The following is a 20,100-nucleotide window of genomic DNA, read 5'->3' on the forward strand; positions in this document are numbered from 1 at the left end:
GTGAATGGGGGCAGTGAGGACTGCACTGACTTTCACCTTCACAAAGAATTGTCTGTCATTGCTGTCGTCCAGGTAGGCTATGCCAGGACATAGCCTACCTGGCTAACACCCACAAAAGAAAGAAAAACAAGTCAATGTAGAACTTACAGTAAAGTGACAGGTCCAATAGACTTCAGTGATTAAACAAATACTTGCCTGTTGTCTGTTATCCGTGTGTTGACGTTACAATTCCTTAATATCCCCAGGCTCGTTTTACCTCCTCTCCTCCAAACGCCCGCTGAGGGACGACTTTTAGCATAATAATTATTCAAAATACCCTAGTGATTCATTTCAAGAAATGTCTGGGCAGCTGTGTTGACAACAGTTTTTGCTGGGTGGATTGCAACCATTTTTTTTATTTTATTTTAATTAACATCGATCCCCAGAGACCACTTCTACAGGATATAGCTAGGTTATATGACGGAAAACTTTAATCCATTAAAAGAGATAAGGAGCTGATTTTTAAAAATTTTATTATTATTATTTTTACCAATGCACAAGGGAAAGGGTCAAAGGGGGGATAAATAAACTGTGATCTGTGGGCCACAGGCAATACGAGAAACGGCTTGCCAGTGTTACTTGCGTTAACAGACAAATTATATTCTAAATCAGAAATCGTATTTGTCTGCCGGTCATTGCATGCTTTGAAGTGACACACTAGGTAACTCATTGTAAAATCAAGTTTTTAGAAACACTTGTTTGTTCACTGCGCAATCTATTCAGGACGTTTCGGTGTTATTGACTTTTTTGAAATACAATATTGTACAGGAACCCTCACCTCGTTTGGATCAGCAACACGGCACTGTCTGTCAGCTGCTTAATAATACTGGCCTATCACGCAACAGTATGAAGGTTATGTTTCTTACTGAGGTACAGCTACCGCAGCCGATGAAAATAAATAAATAAATACAATATGCCAATTCTCCGATCATCACGGATAATTGTCCGATTGCTCAGACATCACCCGTGCTCGGAAAAATGTCATCGTACCGGATACTCGTTTTGTTTGAGTACTCAGATCACCCCTAGTATTTGTCGCGACAGAGCCACGACCGGGTGATCGGAATTCAGGAATGGACATTTAACCACGTTCGGCCGCCAAGATTTCATCTCCACAGCTAATGTCATTTTATTTGATGACATTTATGTAGTTCTGCTGCTTCCATGAGCAGCCCGTTATGGTTATGTTCTACCGGAAACATCAGGTACAATTATCATGGGGCATGGACTTGAAAAGATAAATATATTTTTGTGGCAGTCCATAATCTGAACCAAGTAAGATATTGTTATAATTCTTTCAGATTCTAAATGAGACATGTTTTAATACCATAATTACCGCAATTACCATAAAATGGAGAAAACCTGGTGAATTGTGTCCCTTCTGCCATTTCAAACACAGCTTGCCACAATTGTGGATTTATAGCTATTTGTGTGTGGATTGCACAGGAACTGCGGAAGGAAAGGAAATAAAAAGGAAACTGACAAACTGTATGAACATAGATCCATGACTGAATTGAGGCATGCAGTAGATGAAAGCTTGTGTTGTTTTTCCTTGCTGCAGGAGTCACAGCTGAAAGCATTAAAGGACACAGCACATCTCTGCTTCTCTTTTGTACTACACAACCAGCCTTCCCACACCCATGGACTCCCCACCACACACCCTGATATGTTGAGGTACTCCACCCTTGCCAACAACTCCAGAGTCACCTACCAGCAGCCACACGGCAAGGTACATCCCGATCACCCCCACTCTAACACTCAACTCCAGAGTCAACTACCAGTGTCCACACGGCATACCCATCACCCCCACTCTAACACTCAACTCCAGAGTCACCTACCAGCATCCACACGGCAAGGTACATGCCCATCACCCCCACTCTAACACTCAATTCCAGAGTCACTTACCAGCATCCACATGGCATCCCCATTACACCCACTCTAACACTCAACTCCAGAGTCACTTACCAGCAGCTACATGCCATCCCCATCACTGCCACTCTAACACTCAACTCCTGACTCACTTGCCAGCATCCACACGGCAAGGTACATCCTGATCACTCCTGCTCTAACATTCAACTCCATGGTCACCTACCAGCATCCACATGGCAAGGTACATGCCGATCACCCCCACTCTAACACTCAACTCCAGAGTCACCTACCAGCAGCTAGATGGCATCCCCATTACCCCCACTCTAACACTCAACTCCAGAGTCACCTACCAGCAGCTAGATGGCATCCCCATTACCCCCACTCTAACACTCAACTCCAGAGTCACCTACCAGCAGCTAGATGGCATCCCCATTACCCCCACTCTAACAATCAACTCCAGAGTCACCTACCAGCAGCTACATGGTGAGGTACATTCCCATCACCGCCACTCTAACACTGAAAGGACAAGAAAGGGATGTGCAGAAATTGTGAGGGGGGGAATGTGAATATACTTCCCACATGAATCCCGTGAAATCACAGAAAATGTAGTAAATACGAACAGCATCAGTGTTGATTAATGTCATAGCACTGTGTGTGCATCATGTTGTGCCTCGATAATGTCCCAGGACTATGATTGAATTTTTAAGGTAATTTTATGCAACCTATTCCAATACAGTGGTGTAAAACTCTGCTCACTGAATAGTGAATTAAAGCAAATTATATTAAAGGAATACTTGTGTAATTATACCATGTTATTCTACTATCAATATTTGTGACTAAAAGGGACATCTCACCAAGATTGTAGACAAAGAGGTGTCCCGTTCAAGATTGATTTGTCATTGAAAAATCCAAAATAAGCTCTCAAATATTTACATCAGCCATTCATATAAAGACCTGTTGCTATTTATGCTGTGGTGACTTCATTCTGTTTAACCCGCTAAGTATCACCCCTTTTCTAAACACAAGCTTGAAAATTACAAACCCAAAATAAAATGCCTATCCTTGAACCCTTTTGGGTCAGGCTTCAGAACAGTGAACCCAATAGCAAGACCACAGGAGTAAAGTTCTAAGTCTTTATTAGCTTCGAAGCATGATAAAGAGGAGAGGGCTGAGAACCAGAAAACAGGTGTAACAGAAAATGTACAGTTCATAAGCGATGATCCACGCAGGGGGCCGGTAACCAGACAAACAGATACAACAAAGAAAATCCAAAAAGTAGTCAAGGTCACAGGCAGAGGGTCGAAAACAACAAGGCATTACAAACTGGCAGAAATGGAATCCAAAAGGGAAAACCGATAAATCAAACAGAGTCCAAACACAGTGGATCGATAACGTACAGACGGGAAATCCAGGAAGCAGAAGTCGAACAAAACGGGTCGATACACAGGTAAGACAGGAAAAACCGGCAGGAGAAACAGAGGGGTATAAATACACAGCTAACGAGGGGAAAATAATAATCAGGTGTGCACTAAACAGGAAGTGAAAACAGGTGAAACGAATGACTGGGGAGACATACAGACTACGGAAAGCACAGAGGGAAACAAAATGTGAAAACGTTCGGGACTTAGACATAAAACAGAAAGAACAGATCATGACATTTTGACTACAGGCATAATCCTGACGTCTTCTGAAAGGGAACCATTTGGAGTCTGTTTTGCAAGAGTCAGAATTACTCTAAGTATTACTAAATTACAGAAGTTACAGAAGCTTTTTTCTCACTTAAAAGATTTTCTGTTTTTGAGTGGATAGAGATTATTTACAAGCAGGAGTACGTTCGTAAATAGTTGTATCCTAGATTTTATGCTTCATCTCCTTCTGACTCATTCCCCAAATCCATGTCAGCATCCCAAGAATTTTCTGACACCATGTGGATGAGTCCTAAAATAATAGTAAAAGCCAGAGAAAACAACAATTGTGACTTGAGTGCCAGCGTAATGGGATGCTCGATTGCTGTGTAAAGCAGGAATTCAAGCTGTTTACATTGATCCTACTGTAGTGTTGGATCAATACTAACAGTTAGATTTTTGGTATGACAGAAGTCCTAACTTGGTTACAAATAATGAAACAACAATCATAAAATGTGTGTATAGTGGTGTGATGTTTTAGGAGGAGATGAAATTAAATAAACATAATGTAGTCAAATCATTCAAACTTATCATTGAAAATGAAGGGGAACCATCTGGCTTATTAATGTATCTTAACCAAATGAGTTATATACTGTCTGGAAAGAAAGAGGTGCATAAGAAAAGTACTAATTTTTTAAAGTTACCATTTACAATGCTAATTTCATTTAGCTTATTTTCATATTTCAGGTATGACTAACGTGCTACAAATAGAAATAAAATGAATTTGTTCTCCTTGAATTCTGAGTCACAAACAGGTAAGAGATAAATAAACACCAGTAAGGTGGTGAAATGCAGAAGTAATAAAGATATATGAAGCAAAACGTAAGCAGTGCAGCCTGGGGTCCCTTAGTGTCTCCCAATCGATCGGAAATGAAGGATTAAAATATCTAGGTGTCCAAAAACCTATCCAAAACCCCTCAATTAATAAAATGTTTTTGTCCACTATAAGGCATATACATTTTCCCCTTATGGTGGTTTAAAACGATTTATGATTTTATTTTATTTTTTTAAATATGACGGACTGTACAAGAAATACCTAAACATCTTTTACTGGCCACCAGGGGGCTTGCCAAAGAGCTTTAATGTGGCTTAATATGAAAAGAGAAAAAAGATCAGCATGAGGGGTATGTGAGGAGATATATTTCAAGTGAAACAAACAAAAAAAAAACCCATTAAGATCATCTAACAAATCAGTGAAGACAAGCAAATGAAAATCAATAGGAACCATTGGGCTTAACGCCCTCCTTTTTTAACAAAAGCCTGAGAATGACATACCGATAATTATCTTGTGCACAAACGATATGGATCAAATGACTGTAATCTTGACTGTGCGTGTGCTTTTTGATGGTACTTATGTTGCCTACTAACTGGCAGGGATTTAAGTCTGGAGACTGAGATGGCCATTGCAGAATGTGGATGTTGTTCTTACTGCACCATTTCTGTGTGGATTTTTATTTATGCTTGGAGTCATTGTCCTGCTGGAAAATCTGCCAACCAAACTAAAGAAAAGCAGACCTTTAGTATATCTCGGCATCTCTGTATGTTTTACTCAAAATGAGATTATTAAATTACTACTTTTACTAAATTAGTACCATTTTTTTCTTAAATGTTTCATGGAAACTCAAAATAAAATGCTTAAATTTACCATTTTATTTTGGAATGGAAATATATCAATTATTAAATAATAGCTAACCCTTTTCACAATAATAGTGCTACATTTCCTCATTTTACATTTCATAATAACAGTTAATATTTCCAATAATAACAGGCCTAATTTTCCAGTGACACTTATCGAATACAATAAAATAGCTTTTTAAAAATAATGGGCGACTTCTCACAGACGTCAATGAACGACAAGGAGGCAGTGAATTAGGCATTGGGTAAGCCATTACACTATGGGAGCACAGCTGAGCCACTAGCATCCTTTGTTTGTAGCATTTTTGCTGGTATCACTCACTACAAATCTTAATGCTTTGTTGTATGAACAGAATTAGAAGCACTGTGAAATGTCAAGATCGTTAGCTATTGCTAGCTAGTTAGCCACGTTAGCTACCCAGGCAATGTGATAGCCCTTCCTCTGCCTAACTTAATGTGCTTTTCAATGGCGTAACGTTACCATATTATAAAAAAATTAGAAAATGAGTAAGTCTCTCTCACTCGTTGTGAGTGTACAGTGGTGCGGGAGATCTGCCAGGCGGCAGCAAATTTGCATATATGTCATTTTTTTCTACAGCAACTATTTGTTGTTTGCAATACCACTAGCTGAATTTATTTATTACCATTGATGGCTACCATGTGAGCACTCTAATTCAAATCTGAAATACTTGCAGGTTCTGACAGTAGGGCCCTTTTTCATCATGAGCTCGCATTATCATTACAGAGCTGTAGGATGGCCTGTAGCGTAGTGGTTAATGTAAATGACTGGGACCCGCAAGGTCGCTGGTTCAATCCCCGGAGTAGCCACAATAAGGTCCTTACAGCTGTTGGGCCCTTGAGCAAGGTCCTTTACCCTGCATTGCTCCAGGGGAGGATTGTCTCCTGCTTAGTCTAATCAACTGTATGTCACTCTGGATAAGAGCGTCTGCCAAATGCCACTAATGTAATGTAGAGCTGAAAAGTAAATGGTTAATGGATTTATATAGAGCCTTTATCCAAAGCACTGTACAATTGATGCTTCTCATTCACCCATTCACACACACTCACACTCACATACCAATGGGGATTGGCTGCCATGCAAGGCACCATCCAGCTTGTGAGGAGCAATTAGGGGTTAAGTGTCTTGCTCAGGGACACTTCAACACAGCCTGGGCGGGGATCAAACCGGCAACCCTCCGGCTGCTGGACGACCGCTCTTTCCTCTGGAGGTAATCCCCCCCCGAAATGTCAGTTTGGACAAAATACTCACCAGCGGGAAACTTGAATAATTGGAATCATGGTTATGTTTTGTTTCTATTTATACACAACTCGGATACATTTTTTAACAATTTCCACTTATTTTGTACTAGTCCTGTATAAGTGAAAATATCACTAAAACTATTTTCTGCACACACTTGGTTAAAGAACTTAAATTAAAGAAGAGGTTTGTACCATTCAGAGATCTGGTGAGAGAGAAATGTAATTGTAAAATAAAGAAGAAAACTTCATCTAAAAATAATTTAATATTCTAGTTTCTTCCTTCATTTAAGCCACTGCCCAAGTCTCTGTGATGCTTCTGGAGCTTCTGGAGATAAGGCCTCAAACTAGAACACTGCAAACATGGCTGAGGGTTGCCAGATGGGCATCTACGCAAAGGGGTGTTTGTGTTTGGTTTTATGAATCATTCCAGCTCAATGTTTTTCCTTAAGTATTGATTTGGTATCAGAACCAAAACAGAAATGTTGGTATCGAACCATGATCTCTCTGCATCAAAAAGGCAAGGCATACAGCATAGACAACCATTCTGCTCTGCTTTCCACAGCTGTTCCAAAATCACTCTCTTTCTCTCGTCCCAAGCCAGATACTTTGCAGTGTGCTTGTTCTGGAAATGTTTTTCAATATTACTTTTTTGTTGTTTGTTAATTTCTCGCCACAGATCAAGCATACCGTTAAGCCAGCCACTTTTATTTTATTTTATTGGATTTGGAATCCATAACTAGGGGGACTCAAGACTAGCCATTTATGTGTAGACATCCACGCTAGCCACCGCTATTGGGGTTTGGCAAAATTCAGAGGAAAACACACTGGGCGGAAGACGTAGGCTATGGCGCACATTTTAGATGACGAAATATTCATAGTTTTTTAAATCAGTGTATTGGCTAAAAAATTCAGACCTTCCAGACCTTGCCTTGACTTCAACTGTTCCATCCATCTTCCATTTTCTAATAATGTTTCTGACAGTGGAAAAAAAAGGTAGTTTGAAACATGTTTTTTTACCCTTCTCCTTCTTGGTGGAAAGAAACCATCTTCATTCTGAAATCCTTGAACAACTGTTGAGAGTTTACTGGTTGTTAACACCAGACAGAGCAGTCACTGCAGTTTAGAAGGCATGGAGTTACTTCAGCCCTGGATTTATGCTCACCTGACTCATTGAAGCCCTAACAAGTAAATCACCTGTGTGGGCTTTAGCAATCCTTTTTTAGTAACAAAGAATAATCCAAAATAGTTCCCAAACTTTTGCACAGGGCCCTTTATAATTTATAAACAGTAAAAATCTTGCTTTCATAATTTGCAGAAAGGTCTCATGTTTAACTCTATCATTTAGAGTTCAGGTTTGCTTTCAATCACATACTGATTCATTGCAACAGACATTTAAACCAGGAGTGCCAAAATAATTTGCTCTCCACTGTAGATTGTCCAGCAGGACAATGACTCTAAGCATACATCAAAAAATACACACAGAAATGGTTAAGTAATGGTTAAGCCAGCTCAGTCTTCAGGCTTAAATCCTATGAAAACCTGTGGTCTGAACTGAAGGGGGGGGGGGGGGGGGGGGATATCAGTGAATCTGAAAAGTTCTGCATGGAGGAATGGTCAAAAATCCCTCCAAATGTGTTCTCTAATCTTATCACAAATTATAGGAAAAGGCTCATGGCTGTCATCTTTGCCAGGGGTGTTTGTACAAAGTATTAAACCAGGGGTGGCAATAATTGTGGAACCAGTTTTAGGAAATATTTTTTTATTTGAAAAATATAAGACTTGTATGCCATTGCATCAACAATTATTGTAAATAAACAAAGTGACAATAATTATTCAATTGAATCATTAATAAAGCATAGTACTTAAAATTAAATTAAATTAAATTAAATAAAGCTTATGTCAATAACTGTATTATTTTTTTAATTTACTTCAGTTTTTGTGCAGATTTTTCAAGGGTGCCAGTAATTCTGGAGCCCACTATCAATGCCCTCTGCCGTGCAGGAGGAAAGCAGTAGAGAACGGGTGGGATTTTCCACTGCAAATTGCATACAACCGTGCGTATGGACATCTGGATGAATGCCAGCTACCTTGTGCTTACAAACTGAATCCTGCACACTCTCACTGAAGACATAATCAACTAACAGATTGATAAATGAGACCCCAGGTAGTCGGAAAGGGTTCAAGAATAGTATCCATTTTATTTTGGGTATGTCATTTTCAAGCTTTTGCTTAGAAAAATGGATGATACTTAAGATACTTAAAGGTATACAGTTGACGGACCAACACTATGTACAAAAGCATTGTATAGCTGTACAATAATTCAAGCTCATTGTTTGAAAATTGGTTCTAATTGCCACAGCGTTCACAGAGAAGGGGGAGCGATAAACAGTTTTGTGGTTTGCTGGTGTGCAATTCATCACTTGACCATTGTAAGTCCAAAATTACCTATTGTATGTTTAAGGGGTTCCAATACTTTCCATACAGAAAATGTGAATGTTTTAAATATATTGTTGCTGCCCAATTAAGGTAAACTGAACTTATTATTTACAGGACATCCCTAAGATACTAAGGATTGTTACAACAAACAAGACACCTTTGAACACACAGCTCATGAAGAGGGAAAACGTACAGCCCAAGGCCTGCCAAGCAGAAAAGGTAAGGCTTATGGCAAATTCAACTCTCCCAGTCAAATCTAGACATACAGTGGGCTCCATAATTATTGGCACCCTAAATTAAAATTAAGAAAAAAGGCTCCATATGATATACAACATGGGTAATAATCGATATGATAAGTTTTAATATAGGGAGGACTATATCTTTTTAATTCAAAACATTTCCTGTCATGTTTTAGTTTTCTTCTGAAAAACACGAGTGTCAAAATTATTGGCACCCATAACAATTTGTGTTAATAAAATCAAACAAAGGGAAATTGGCAATAAAATTTACTTTACTTAATTTAGTTAATCTCAGTCTAAAGGAGATATATTGTGTCATTCCACGACTTCCTGTTTCACTGTGTGAAAAGTAAATTTTTCATCCATCAGCATGGGAAAATCCTGTCAATTCAGAGGAGACAGATTGACAATCACAAGTCAATCACAATGGATAAAAGAAATACATAAACATTTAAATATATGGACGAGAGTGCATGCTGTCCCCGCAGATGGTGGTGGAGGCCAAAAAGAACCCAAGGATCACAGTTTAAGAAGTGCCGAGGTTGTAGCATCTTGAATTAAGAATCAGACAATTCAAATAATCAATAAAAATCAGACATTCTTTATTGAATGTAGGCTCACTACTTCTAATTTACAACACAGACGACATTAAACAAGACATTAAATTGAGATTACCAGAAAAGAGAGAGAGACCAATAAGCCAGACCTTCCACTTTCAGTGCCGCAGTAACAGAGTAAAAAAAGTTTGAAAAGATGTAGTTGACACACAACCAAGGAACCGGGAAAATAAAAAGGAAAATCCTTCTGCTCCAAAAACTTCCAACTTCTAACACATGAGCTTGTTCCTGCGATCATCTTAAATGCCTTTCCCTGCAGGGATGGATGTGCGCCCTGATTGGGTGATGCCGCGTTAAGGGGTGTTACTCAATGTCTGCACTTGTCCATACTAGATCCTGTGAACTTGTGAAACATCATATTCAATGGCCCAAGTGCTGTTCCAAAACCAAGAATGCAGTACCAATTACACTAGGACATATTGGATTGGACAGAGAAGGCGGTTATATTTTATGTTAAATGTCATTTGGCATGTAACAAAAGTGACTTACAGTTGATTAGACTAAGCGGGAGATAATTGACCCCTGGAGCAATTCAAGGTAAAGAGCCTTGCTCAAGGGCCCAACGGCAGTGCGGATCTTATTGTGGCTACATCTTGCGGGTCCCAGTCATGTACCTTAACCACTACGCTACAGGCCGCCCCTATGTTTGATATAGGCTATTCGTTTTAGATGTAGCGCGCGCTTATCACGTGCAGATATGCTACCGCTACAAAATACAGTAGCAGCCGTTCCTGACTGACCGGTGCCTCTAATTTATTTGTTAGTTAGCTTTCATATGGTTTAGGGTGGGCTATAGTTTAATTCCAACTGTAGACAAATTGTAAACTGAGGTAATGTCGGCACTTCAAAAGATAAAAATATAAACAGAGAAATATATACGCTCTTCTGCTTGTAGTCCATGGAAAATAACATGTGATAATGCTTAAAAAAATATTTTGGGCAATATACCTTTTTTTTTTCGACTTACCCAGACTTAGACGAGATGTTAGACTTAGACGTCTCTTGTTTTTACCATTTTTTTCCTGCACAAAAAACAAAAGAACTGCCCCAGTCTGGGTCAGATGGACTGGGTATTCTCTACACACTTGTTTAAAACTTTAAATAGACACAACTGGAACAGAGTCTGATGCGATTGGGTTTATTGTATATGACTCAAGAGTAACATACAAGAACCCGAGCTGGTCTGCGCAGATCAATTAAATACGGAAGGTTTCTCATGCATTCCCAAGACAGACTGACAAATCCGTCTTTTATCACCTTCCCTCAGCCTACGGCAGTCATATATATCAAATAATATGTGTTTTACATATAGGGGTCACTGGTGATGAGTTTGCTAGACAACTAGAATCCAAATCGTGATGAAGCTAATATTCACCTCATCACCCTCCTCCCACATCTGGCTTTCTTTAAACAGGATAGCAAGATATTTACAGAGATTTACAGGTACAGAGATGCAAATATTTAAAAGAAAAAGATTGATACAGTACACCTATTGTAAATGAATTCCTAACACACAGTTATTTTTAAGACTAAACTTTGTAGAGGGAAATTTTCTAATCCTCATAAGTTTTATAAACTTTAAGAATTATCAGTATGTATGAACTGGGTTTCTGATACATTGAGGCATTATGCAATCCTGCTGTGCTAAGACAGGTTTCTGCTGGGGGGGGTAGACATCTGTGAGTCTTCACCCTGTCAGAACGGGAAGCTGAGTTTCGAGCTTCAAAATACATTTGGGAAGGAGGTATTGCTGACTGAAAAATAGAGATATTGAAATTGGTAATAACATGTGTATTTTCCATGACAACTTCCACAGTATTTCAAATACACATGATACCTTGTGTAAATAAGACAGCCTGAGAGTTGCTGTATTTCTTCACTTTGAAGGAGGTAGGCTACTGACTCCTATAGGCTTCAAGTCTTTATGCTAAGCTAACACGTTATGCTAGCATGGTACTGACTCCTATAGGCTTCAAGTCTTTATGCTAAGCTAACACGTTATGCTAGGATGGTACTGACTCCTATAGGCTTCAAGTCTTTATGCTAAGCTAACACGTTATGCTAGCATGGAAACGAGCCATCTTGTCTAAGTCTGGGTAAGTCGGAAAAAAGGTATATTTCCTAAAATGTTGGTGTATTCTTTTAAAGACAGCACTCTTCCCTGGAATTTGATGAAGGAGCTTTGCTTTGAAACGCATCAGTTGTAATCTTCCCATTTTCCAGAGAGGAGTGCTGTCCTTAATCCTCATTGCTGCATGTCACACTGAGGCGTACTCCGTCAAAGTCAGCGCGAGCAGCGTAGCGTCCCCGGCGCCGATGATGGTTTCCGAGCGGAGCGGAAACCCGGAGGTTCGGCAGCACCGCAATCCTGGGACTGACCCAAAAAAAATTTGTCAAACTGGCATACAACTGTGAGGCAGTTATTTCACTCTACCTTCCCTTTGTCAATATTTGATGACTTACTGGATCAGCACCACTTGTTGTATGACTTCTAAACTTCCAAGACTAGTAGATATGTTGGTCAAACAGCCACACGGAACTTTAAGTCAAATAGGTACTTTTTAAAAAAAATTTTATCATATAATGCCAAAGTTGGCCAGAAAATGAACAAAAAGTGTTATATATAAATTATATAATCAACCAAGTATTTTGTAAGGTGGAAACTTTCTTATCAAAATGAAATGTAGTTCAAAAGGTATAATAGGCCTATGTTTGTTACTGCTATGTCTGGGCATTTTTTGATAATTTCAAAGAGAAGCTTAGCTAATTCACAATAAAACATACTTTAATGGCTTCCTACATCAGCATCACTTGGTGTATGGTATTCAAAGTTCAAATACTAGTAGATATCTTGGTCAAGAACAGCCACAAGCAAAATGAAGTCAAATAGATATTCCAAGAATATACAATGCTATAATTTATACAATGGGTCTGGGCAGAAAATGAAAATGTCCAAAAAGTGTTAGATATTCAACCAAGTAGGTGGTAAGGTAGAAGGTTTCTAATTTCCAATCAAAATGAAACTTCAAGTTCTTCAAAAGGCTAACTTATAATAGGCCTAAATTTAGTTGATACTGCAATGCCTTAGCATGTTTCGATCAGTTCCATCCGGACCTTTTGAATAGGACCCCTAATGCATTTTTGTAGAAAACATACCTGAAGCACTGGTCTGGCTTACCATATCACAGCATGGCAACCGTGTTCTCCTCCACTAAAACATGGACATTGAGGTTATTTATCTACTGTCACTATGCTTTCCATGACTTTATGCATTTGATTTGTTGTTACAGTTGGTGATATTGCCGGTAGATTGCATCACTTTTCACAAAAATAGACTAGCCCTGCCTGCTTTCTAAAGACAACTGACAGTCAGCGTGAAATCATCCTGAAGCACCTTCAGTACAAGGCCTTTACCTGATCGCCAGGATCCACCTGCAAGGCATCCATGCATGAAACGTGACCCAGCTGCTGTGCATTGCTACACACACCGCAGTGGGGATTGAAAAGGGAAAACAAGTAAAAGGGGAGGTGAAAAGCAAAGCTTTTGAAAGTTATCTCTTTGGACTCATGCTCTGAAATTTCATTGAGGGAACTGCCTTCGTACATTATATATGGTATATACACTCAGTGAGCACTTTATTAGGTAGGCCTGTACGCCAGCTTGTTGATGCAAATATTTAATCAGCCAATCATGTGGCAGCAACTGAATGCATAAAAGCATGCAGACATGGCCAAGTGGTTCAGCTGTTTTTCAGACCAAATGTCTCACCGGGAAATTTGATCTCACTGACTTTGACCATGGAATGATTGTTGGTGCTAGATAGCGTGGTTTGAGTATCTCAGAGCATTGTTAATGAGAGAGGTCAGAGGAGAAGGGCCAGACTGGTCGAATCTGACAGGAAGGTGACATTAACATTACAACTAGGGGTGAGCCGAGTACTCTTTTAGATGAGTATCCGTTACGATAAATTATATTTTTGTGAGCATAAGTATTGTATGAGCAATTGGATCAATATCTGCGATGATCGAAGAATTGGCATGTTTTTTGCATTTATTTTGTTCATTGGGGGCATTATGTTGGTAAATGGGGGGGTATGTAGCTTTAAGAGTGGGAATCATGGGTGTTGTATTTTTTTTCTTTTGAGTGTTCTGATTGGTTCGTGGTGTGTGTGTGCCTGCTGGGAATGTTTACTCCAGTGTTTGTTGTCAGCGTTTTAAAAACACGGTCTCAGAGAAAAGCGGGTAGCAGAACAGAGCTGTACTTTCATTTTATTTTGGTGCAGTGAAAAAAGGAATGCCTCACAACAAAGACTTGCCTTCTGCAGCAGAATACTGCGGATTAAGTTGGGTATTACCCCGAAGTTATTACCCACTAGAAGTTAACGTCTGATCAATGGTGGTTTTTCTCCTGTGGAATGTGGTTTACGATTATGGTTGATATTGTCTATCCCAGACACTAAAACACTTTTGTTGAAAAATATAGGAGCCAAGTCCCCCCCCCCCCCCAAAGTATCTCACCTTGTAGTTGGTCAATTTACAACCCTATCTAGCCCCTAATCCTGTCAAATTTACCTCTTTGATCAGTACCTCCGTGTTATATCCTATCCTAAATTATTTATCTCACCAGATCCTTAGACAGGCTCATTTTCTGGCAAATTGAGTGATACGTTATTTCTAAGTAGCAGAGAAACATCATGAGAAATAGACAATTATATCACCATAATATCATCACCACTTGAGCTGTATTTAGGGAGATAAACATCAGACAAATTGAATTGATTCATGAAGTGGAGTGAGAGCATTCTTTCTATGCTGCTTTTTCAGAGTTGAACTCTGCCCATGTGCATAATCCTATAAATTGAATTTGTTTTACCAAGGTGTGAATTACATTTTTATGTAGCCAGGCTTTGTATAAGTACAAGTGTTTGCTAACTTGCAGAAAAGGCCCCCATTCAGCACTCCCATGTTATTTAAGATTTTCCTTCCCAAATACCCCCCTCCCCAAAAAAAAAAGAAAAAAAGAAAAAGAAAACCTTCTCCCCACACACTAGTGCCTTGATTGATCAAAAATAACTCTACCTTCCACTGTTTTAACCTGTGCCTCATTATATGACATGTTGAGGGTGTGCTTTAGAAGGGCTAGCAGCTCCATTGTAGGACATTTTGCAGCCTCTTGACACATCTTACCTGGACACTCATATGCAAGCACCTCACAGCAGCTATGCTTTTTATGTGAGGACTATTATTTTATGATCACTGAGTTCAATTCAGGTAACTATTCTGCTATAAATCTGAGGCTTTTGTGAATTTTTTTACTGTCAGTGACATAATACTGCTACACTTATTTTATTTTATGATTTTATTTCATCCACAGATTTGAGGGGATTTTCAGTATTCTGAGAACCCACCCGAGAACAATATTCTACATAACTTAATAAGCTTAATAGCGTTTAAATATATGCAGATACATATTATAGAGTCTACGCAAGTGAAACATATACATTTTTGATATTTGATATTTTTTCTTTAAAAAGTTTCAGTCCTGTAGACCACTGTATCTAACCCACCAGAACAAATTACAGCCTCTACTTCAGAACTTTGTTGCTTGGCTCATTGACAGAGAGGGAACAGAGATTATGAAATAGTTTGAAGAACAAATAAATAGGCTTCTAAATACAATTGTTGACATGTATTATTTGTAACTCATTGTGTCTCATTGTAGGAGTTATGTCTGGAAATGTGTAGTCTGATGAAATGATATACTACAGTCTGAGGGTCTCAGTCTTGCGCTGTAGTCCATTATAGTAGATTGGTAACACTGGCATAGGACATTCATTCTACCTCTGCCAGGAGTGCTGTGTCAGAACACATGTTTACTTTCATCAATTCACATTAGTGTATATGGGTCATTCTTTATTTGTGGTAGCAAAGGACATCCCTCAACATTACAACAGCAAAAACTACTTTTAATACGCCTAAATCATGAGACATGCACACATTTGTGTTTTGTGATTGAATTGAATTGCAGTTTCAATTAGATTAAGGTTCATTTTTATTTTAAAATATAAATTTAGTTTCTTTAAGAAATAAGATGCCATATGAAACTGCATGTCCCTCTCATATGTAAAAGAAATAAGATGGCATGGTATTGACAAGAAACATCTTTTAAAAAATAAAGTGCTTGCGTTATATAAAGTGATTTACTGCAGCATGTGCATATTATTTATTTTATTTCATATAAATAAATAAAGTTTAATATTTTAGGAAAAAGATGTCTCCATCAATTTCATGTCCATGATATTACCTGATATGGAAACCTCCCCTTAAATGAAACAAAAATGTTTATTTGAACTGCTTATTGTGTGTAAAGGTCAAAGCAAGATTGGATTAACCTGAGGAGATAATGTTTAAATGCACTTATTTTTCATAAATTTTACTTGCACTGAATTAGAGTCTGTGGTGTTACTAACTTTGAATTTAACTTGCATCGTGACACATACGAAATTATGAATAGTTGTAAAATGTGCTGTGACATTGAAACTAAGATGGTGGTGGACTCCATTTTAGAAAAGCCCAGCTTTGTGCAAATTTGTCTGCTGTGTTACTAAAGCTGGTCTGTAGTGACACAACAGGCGCATCAGACCAGAAAAGTGACATTAAAAAGTGAAATTGTTAATAAAACACATACATTTTGCTTTTCAATTTCAACATACATAACCATGTCCTATTTATCTCTTTTGTCAGGACAATTTATTTAAGATTTATTCTTTACCCCTTAAGTATCATCCCTTTTCTTGACACAAGCTTGAATATGATGTTTATGTGTTCAAAAATAAAATTATTGAACACCTTTGACTGGAGGGATAATCCTGGTCTCTTCTGAAAGGTAACTTCTGCAAGGGGTTTGTCTACCAGAAGGATACAAATTATTGGCCTTGCATTTTGAAACACAGTGGAGCCACAGCCACAACACTGGACAAATCTCCTTTCAAATCCGATGACAATATTAACATAAATGAGCATTCTGCATTGTAAAGCTACAGTCAGGTCCATAAATATTGGGACATCGACACAATTCTCATCTTTTTGGCTCTATACACCACAACAATGGATTTGAAATGAAACGAACAAGATGTGCTTTAACTGCAGACTTTCAGCTTTAATTTGAGGGCATTTACATCCAAATCAGGTGAACGGTGTAGGAATTACAACAGTTTGTATATGTGCCTCCCACTTTTTAAGGGACCAAAAGTAATGAGACAAACTAACAATCATAAATCAAACTTTCACTTTTTAATACTTTGTTGCAAATCACAGCCTGAAGTCTGGAACGCATAGACATCAACAGACGCTGGGTTTCATCCCTGGTGATGCTCTGCCAGGCCTCTACTGCAACTGTCTTCAGTTCCTGCTTGTTCTTGGGGCATTTTCCCTTCAGTTTTGTCTTCAGCAAGTGAAATGCATGTTCAATCGGATTCAGGTCAGGTGATTGACTTGGCCATTGCATAACATTCCACTTCTTTGCCTGAAAAAACTCTTGCTTTCGCAGTATGCTTCGGGTCATAATATTGCCCGAAACACTTCAGAATTCATCCTGCTGCTTTTGTCAGCAGTCACATCATCAATAAATACAAGGGAACCAGTTCCATTGGCAGCCATACATGCCCACGCCATGACACTACCACCACCACTGATGAGGTGGTATGTTTTGGATCATGAGCAGTTCCTTTCCTTCTCCATACTCTTCTCTTCCCATCATTCTGGTACAAGTTGATCTTTGTCTCATCTGTTCATAGGATGTTGTTCCAGAACTGTAAAGGCTTTTTTAGATGTTGTTTGGCAAACTCCTGTTCCTGTCTTTGAGGCTCACCAATGGTTTACATCTTGTGGTGAACCCTCTGTATTCACTCTGGTGAAGTCTTCTCTTGATTGTTGACTTTGACACACATACACCTACCTCCTGGAGAGTGTTCTTGATCTGGTCAACTGTTGTGAAGGGGTTTTTCTTCACCAGGGAAAGAATTCTTAAAGCTGAAAGTCAGTTAAAGCACATCTTGTTTGTTTCATTTCAAATCCATTGTTGTGGTGTATAGAGCCAAAAAGAGGAGAATTGTGTCGATGTCCCAATATTTATGGACCTGACTGTATGTCTAGGTAGCTTTACAAAAAGGACATTTCGACACTCCAAATGTACACATGGAAACTAAATTATACTCTGGGTCTTTTGATGTGTAAAATTCTGCATTTTGCTTGCTAAATGTATCCTGAAAAAAAGTGTTTGTACTTCCCCCTCTCCTACCTCTCCGTCTCAACCATCCTCTCCTTTTACTCTCCTCCGCAACAAAAACATTGAGGGCCATTGATTGAAGTTGTTGTCAAATACCCAACCCCCATCAACAACTCAAACACATTCCAGAATTTCACATGAAATGCAAAGAAGGCGAGGTCGTCCCCATGCTTGTTTTGTCACCCGTGTTACAAAATAAAGCAATGGCATCTTAAAATAGGTTTTACAGATAGAACCGTGAGTTTTAACGCTTTCAAGTGTTATATCCTGTTACCATAAAGATTGAAAATTGCATCGCAGACATTAGCCAGGCAGACATTAGTGTACTCCATAGCACAATTGGTTTTGTTTGAAATTCTGTTTATGTTTGCTCTCCTTCCTCTATAGGTTAGGGAAATGTAATTGCTTTTATGAGGTCACAATTAACCACTTAGTGTGCGATTAGTCAGGTGATTGTGCTTATCCATTCCAGAGGCCCCACAAGGATTTTGATTAGTTATTGATTATTGATTGTGGTGTCTTAAGCCCTATTTAGACAAGATTAGTTCTCAGCACAAGTCACAGGACACAGGACAACTGTGATGTAAAGGACCGATTGGGTCGGAATGAGAGATCTCTGATTGGTCTCCAGACTGGGTAGTCGGCCTTGCTGGCATTGCCGTGACCATGTAGCTTCCGCCTCTTACGTGTACAGACTTGACCGACAAAAAAAAAAAAACGTGGCTTCCAGTCAGAATGAAGAAAACTGGAATTCCAGTGGAGAGGAGACCTTGGGTCTTCTTTTGTTGTGCGGTTAAAAAAGATTATACACAACCATAGCATTCGGGAAGCAATATGTGAAGATGTAACAAATCCCCCTGTAAAGGAAGCCTTCGATGACTCCCTACGTCTGACTCGACTAAATGTACAAGTCAGACGTAGGGATTTAATCAAAACGATACCTTCCACCACCAGAAATAGAAACAACTACAGGCAATTATTGCTATTTTCACAGTGCCATGGTGGAAGTGAAAGCTTCTCTGAGCGAGCTTAAAACAAATTTGGACTCTCACATGAAGACAGTGAAGGCTGATGGGGAAAGTGGAGTTTATGGTAGTTGAGATGGAAGATTGATCATGAAGGAACAACCTGTGGCTAGTTGGCCTAGAAAATAACTGAGAAGGGAACAATGCGGCCGACTTCTTGAATCCCCGAATGACATGGACGACCCCTGACTCTCCACTTTTCATGGATGTGGCTCAGCACTTTGGAGACTGGCTAGCTGTCTGGGTAGCTAATAATCATCAGCTAACCAGTTAACTATGATTTTATAATGCAGGAGGGTGTATTCATTTAAGCTCACAATTCTTTTATTGTTTAAAATTTTAGATGTTTATTCTATGTTTGGGGTAACCAATAATGTATAGCTATCTGTTATTAAGTGGGATGGTTTGGCTTTGGTATCTGTGAACCACAGGATTATGGTAGTCAGGGTGGGAGAGGGGAGCATTTAGGTCCATACAACTTGAATTGCATTATTTTTGACGTGAAACAAACATGAGGAAATGCACAATGTGTTACAAAAGAATAATCTATTTTGCGAGTGGTGTATCCATTCTTGTTGGATAATGGTTAAGTTATCTATTATTTCTGCTAATATGCAAGGCCTGAATTGTTCATACATGCTTATCAGAGGTTTACATATGTTGCGTTGGAGAGATATTGACATTGCACTTATTCAAGAATCTCACTTGTGCACTAACAATGTCAATAGGTAAAATAACTAATTTTATAGAGTTGTGGCATCCTCTCTGTGGAACAAAATGGAACAAAAACTAAGGGAAATGTGACACACTTAATATGAAGATTGATCATGTCAGTCAGACTGTTACATATGCACTAAACTACAAGGGGAAACCATTGCTTTTATGTCAGTGCGTGCTCCCTCTGTGTGCAATCCAACCTTTTTTCCATGGTTACAAAACAAACTGTTAGCCTTGTCTGACTGCATTGGTAATTGGAGTAGATAACAATGCTGTGTTTCATTTATAAAA

At 38.9% G+C, this 20,100-nt stretch overlaps 1 protein-coding gene across 3 annotated transcripts in view; it reads left to right on the top strand.

The window, feature by feature from the left end:
• Positions 1-20,100, top strand: part of luzp2 (leucine zipper protein 2) — a 146,603-nt gene that overhangs the window by 121,495 nt on the left and 5,008 nt on the right. For 2 of the 3 annotated variants that reach the window (XM_061246766.1, XM_061246767.1), the window contains exons 9-10: positions 1,601-1,768; positions 9,039-9,143. In XM_061246766.1, coding sequence (XP_061102750.1) covers positions 1,601-1,768; positions 9,039-9,143 — 273 coding nt within the window. The remainder of the gene's footprint in view (positions 1-1,600; positions 1,769-9,038; positions 9,144-20,100) is intronic. The other variant, XM_061246768.1, reaches the window with a different exon arrangement.

Source organism: Conger conger, chromosome 6 (assembly GCF_963514075.1).
Source record: "Conger conger chromosome 6, fConCon1.1, whole genome shotgun sequence".
Classification (NCBI taxonomy): domain Eukaryota; kingdom Metazoa; phylum Chordata; class Actinopteri; order Anguilliformes; family Congridae; genus Conger; species Conger conger.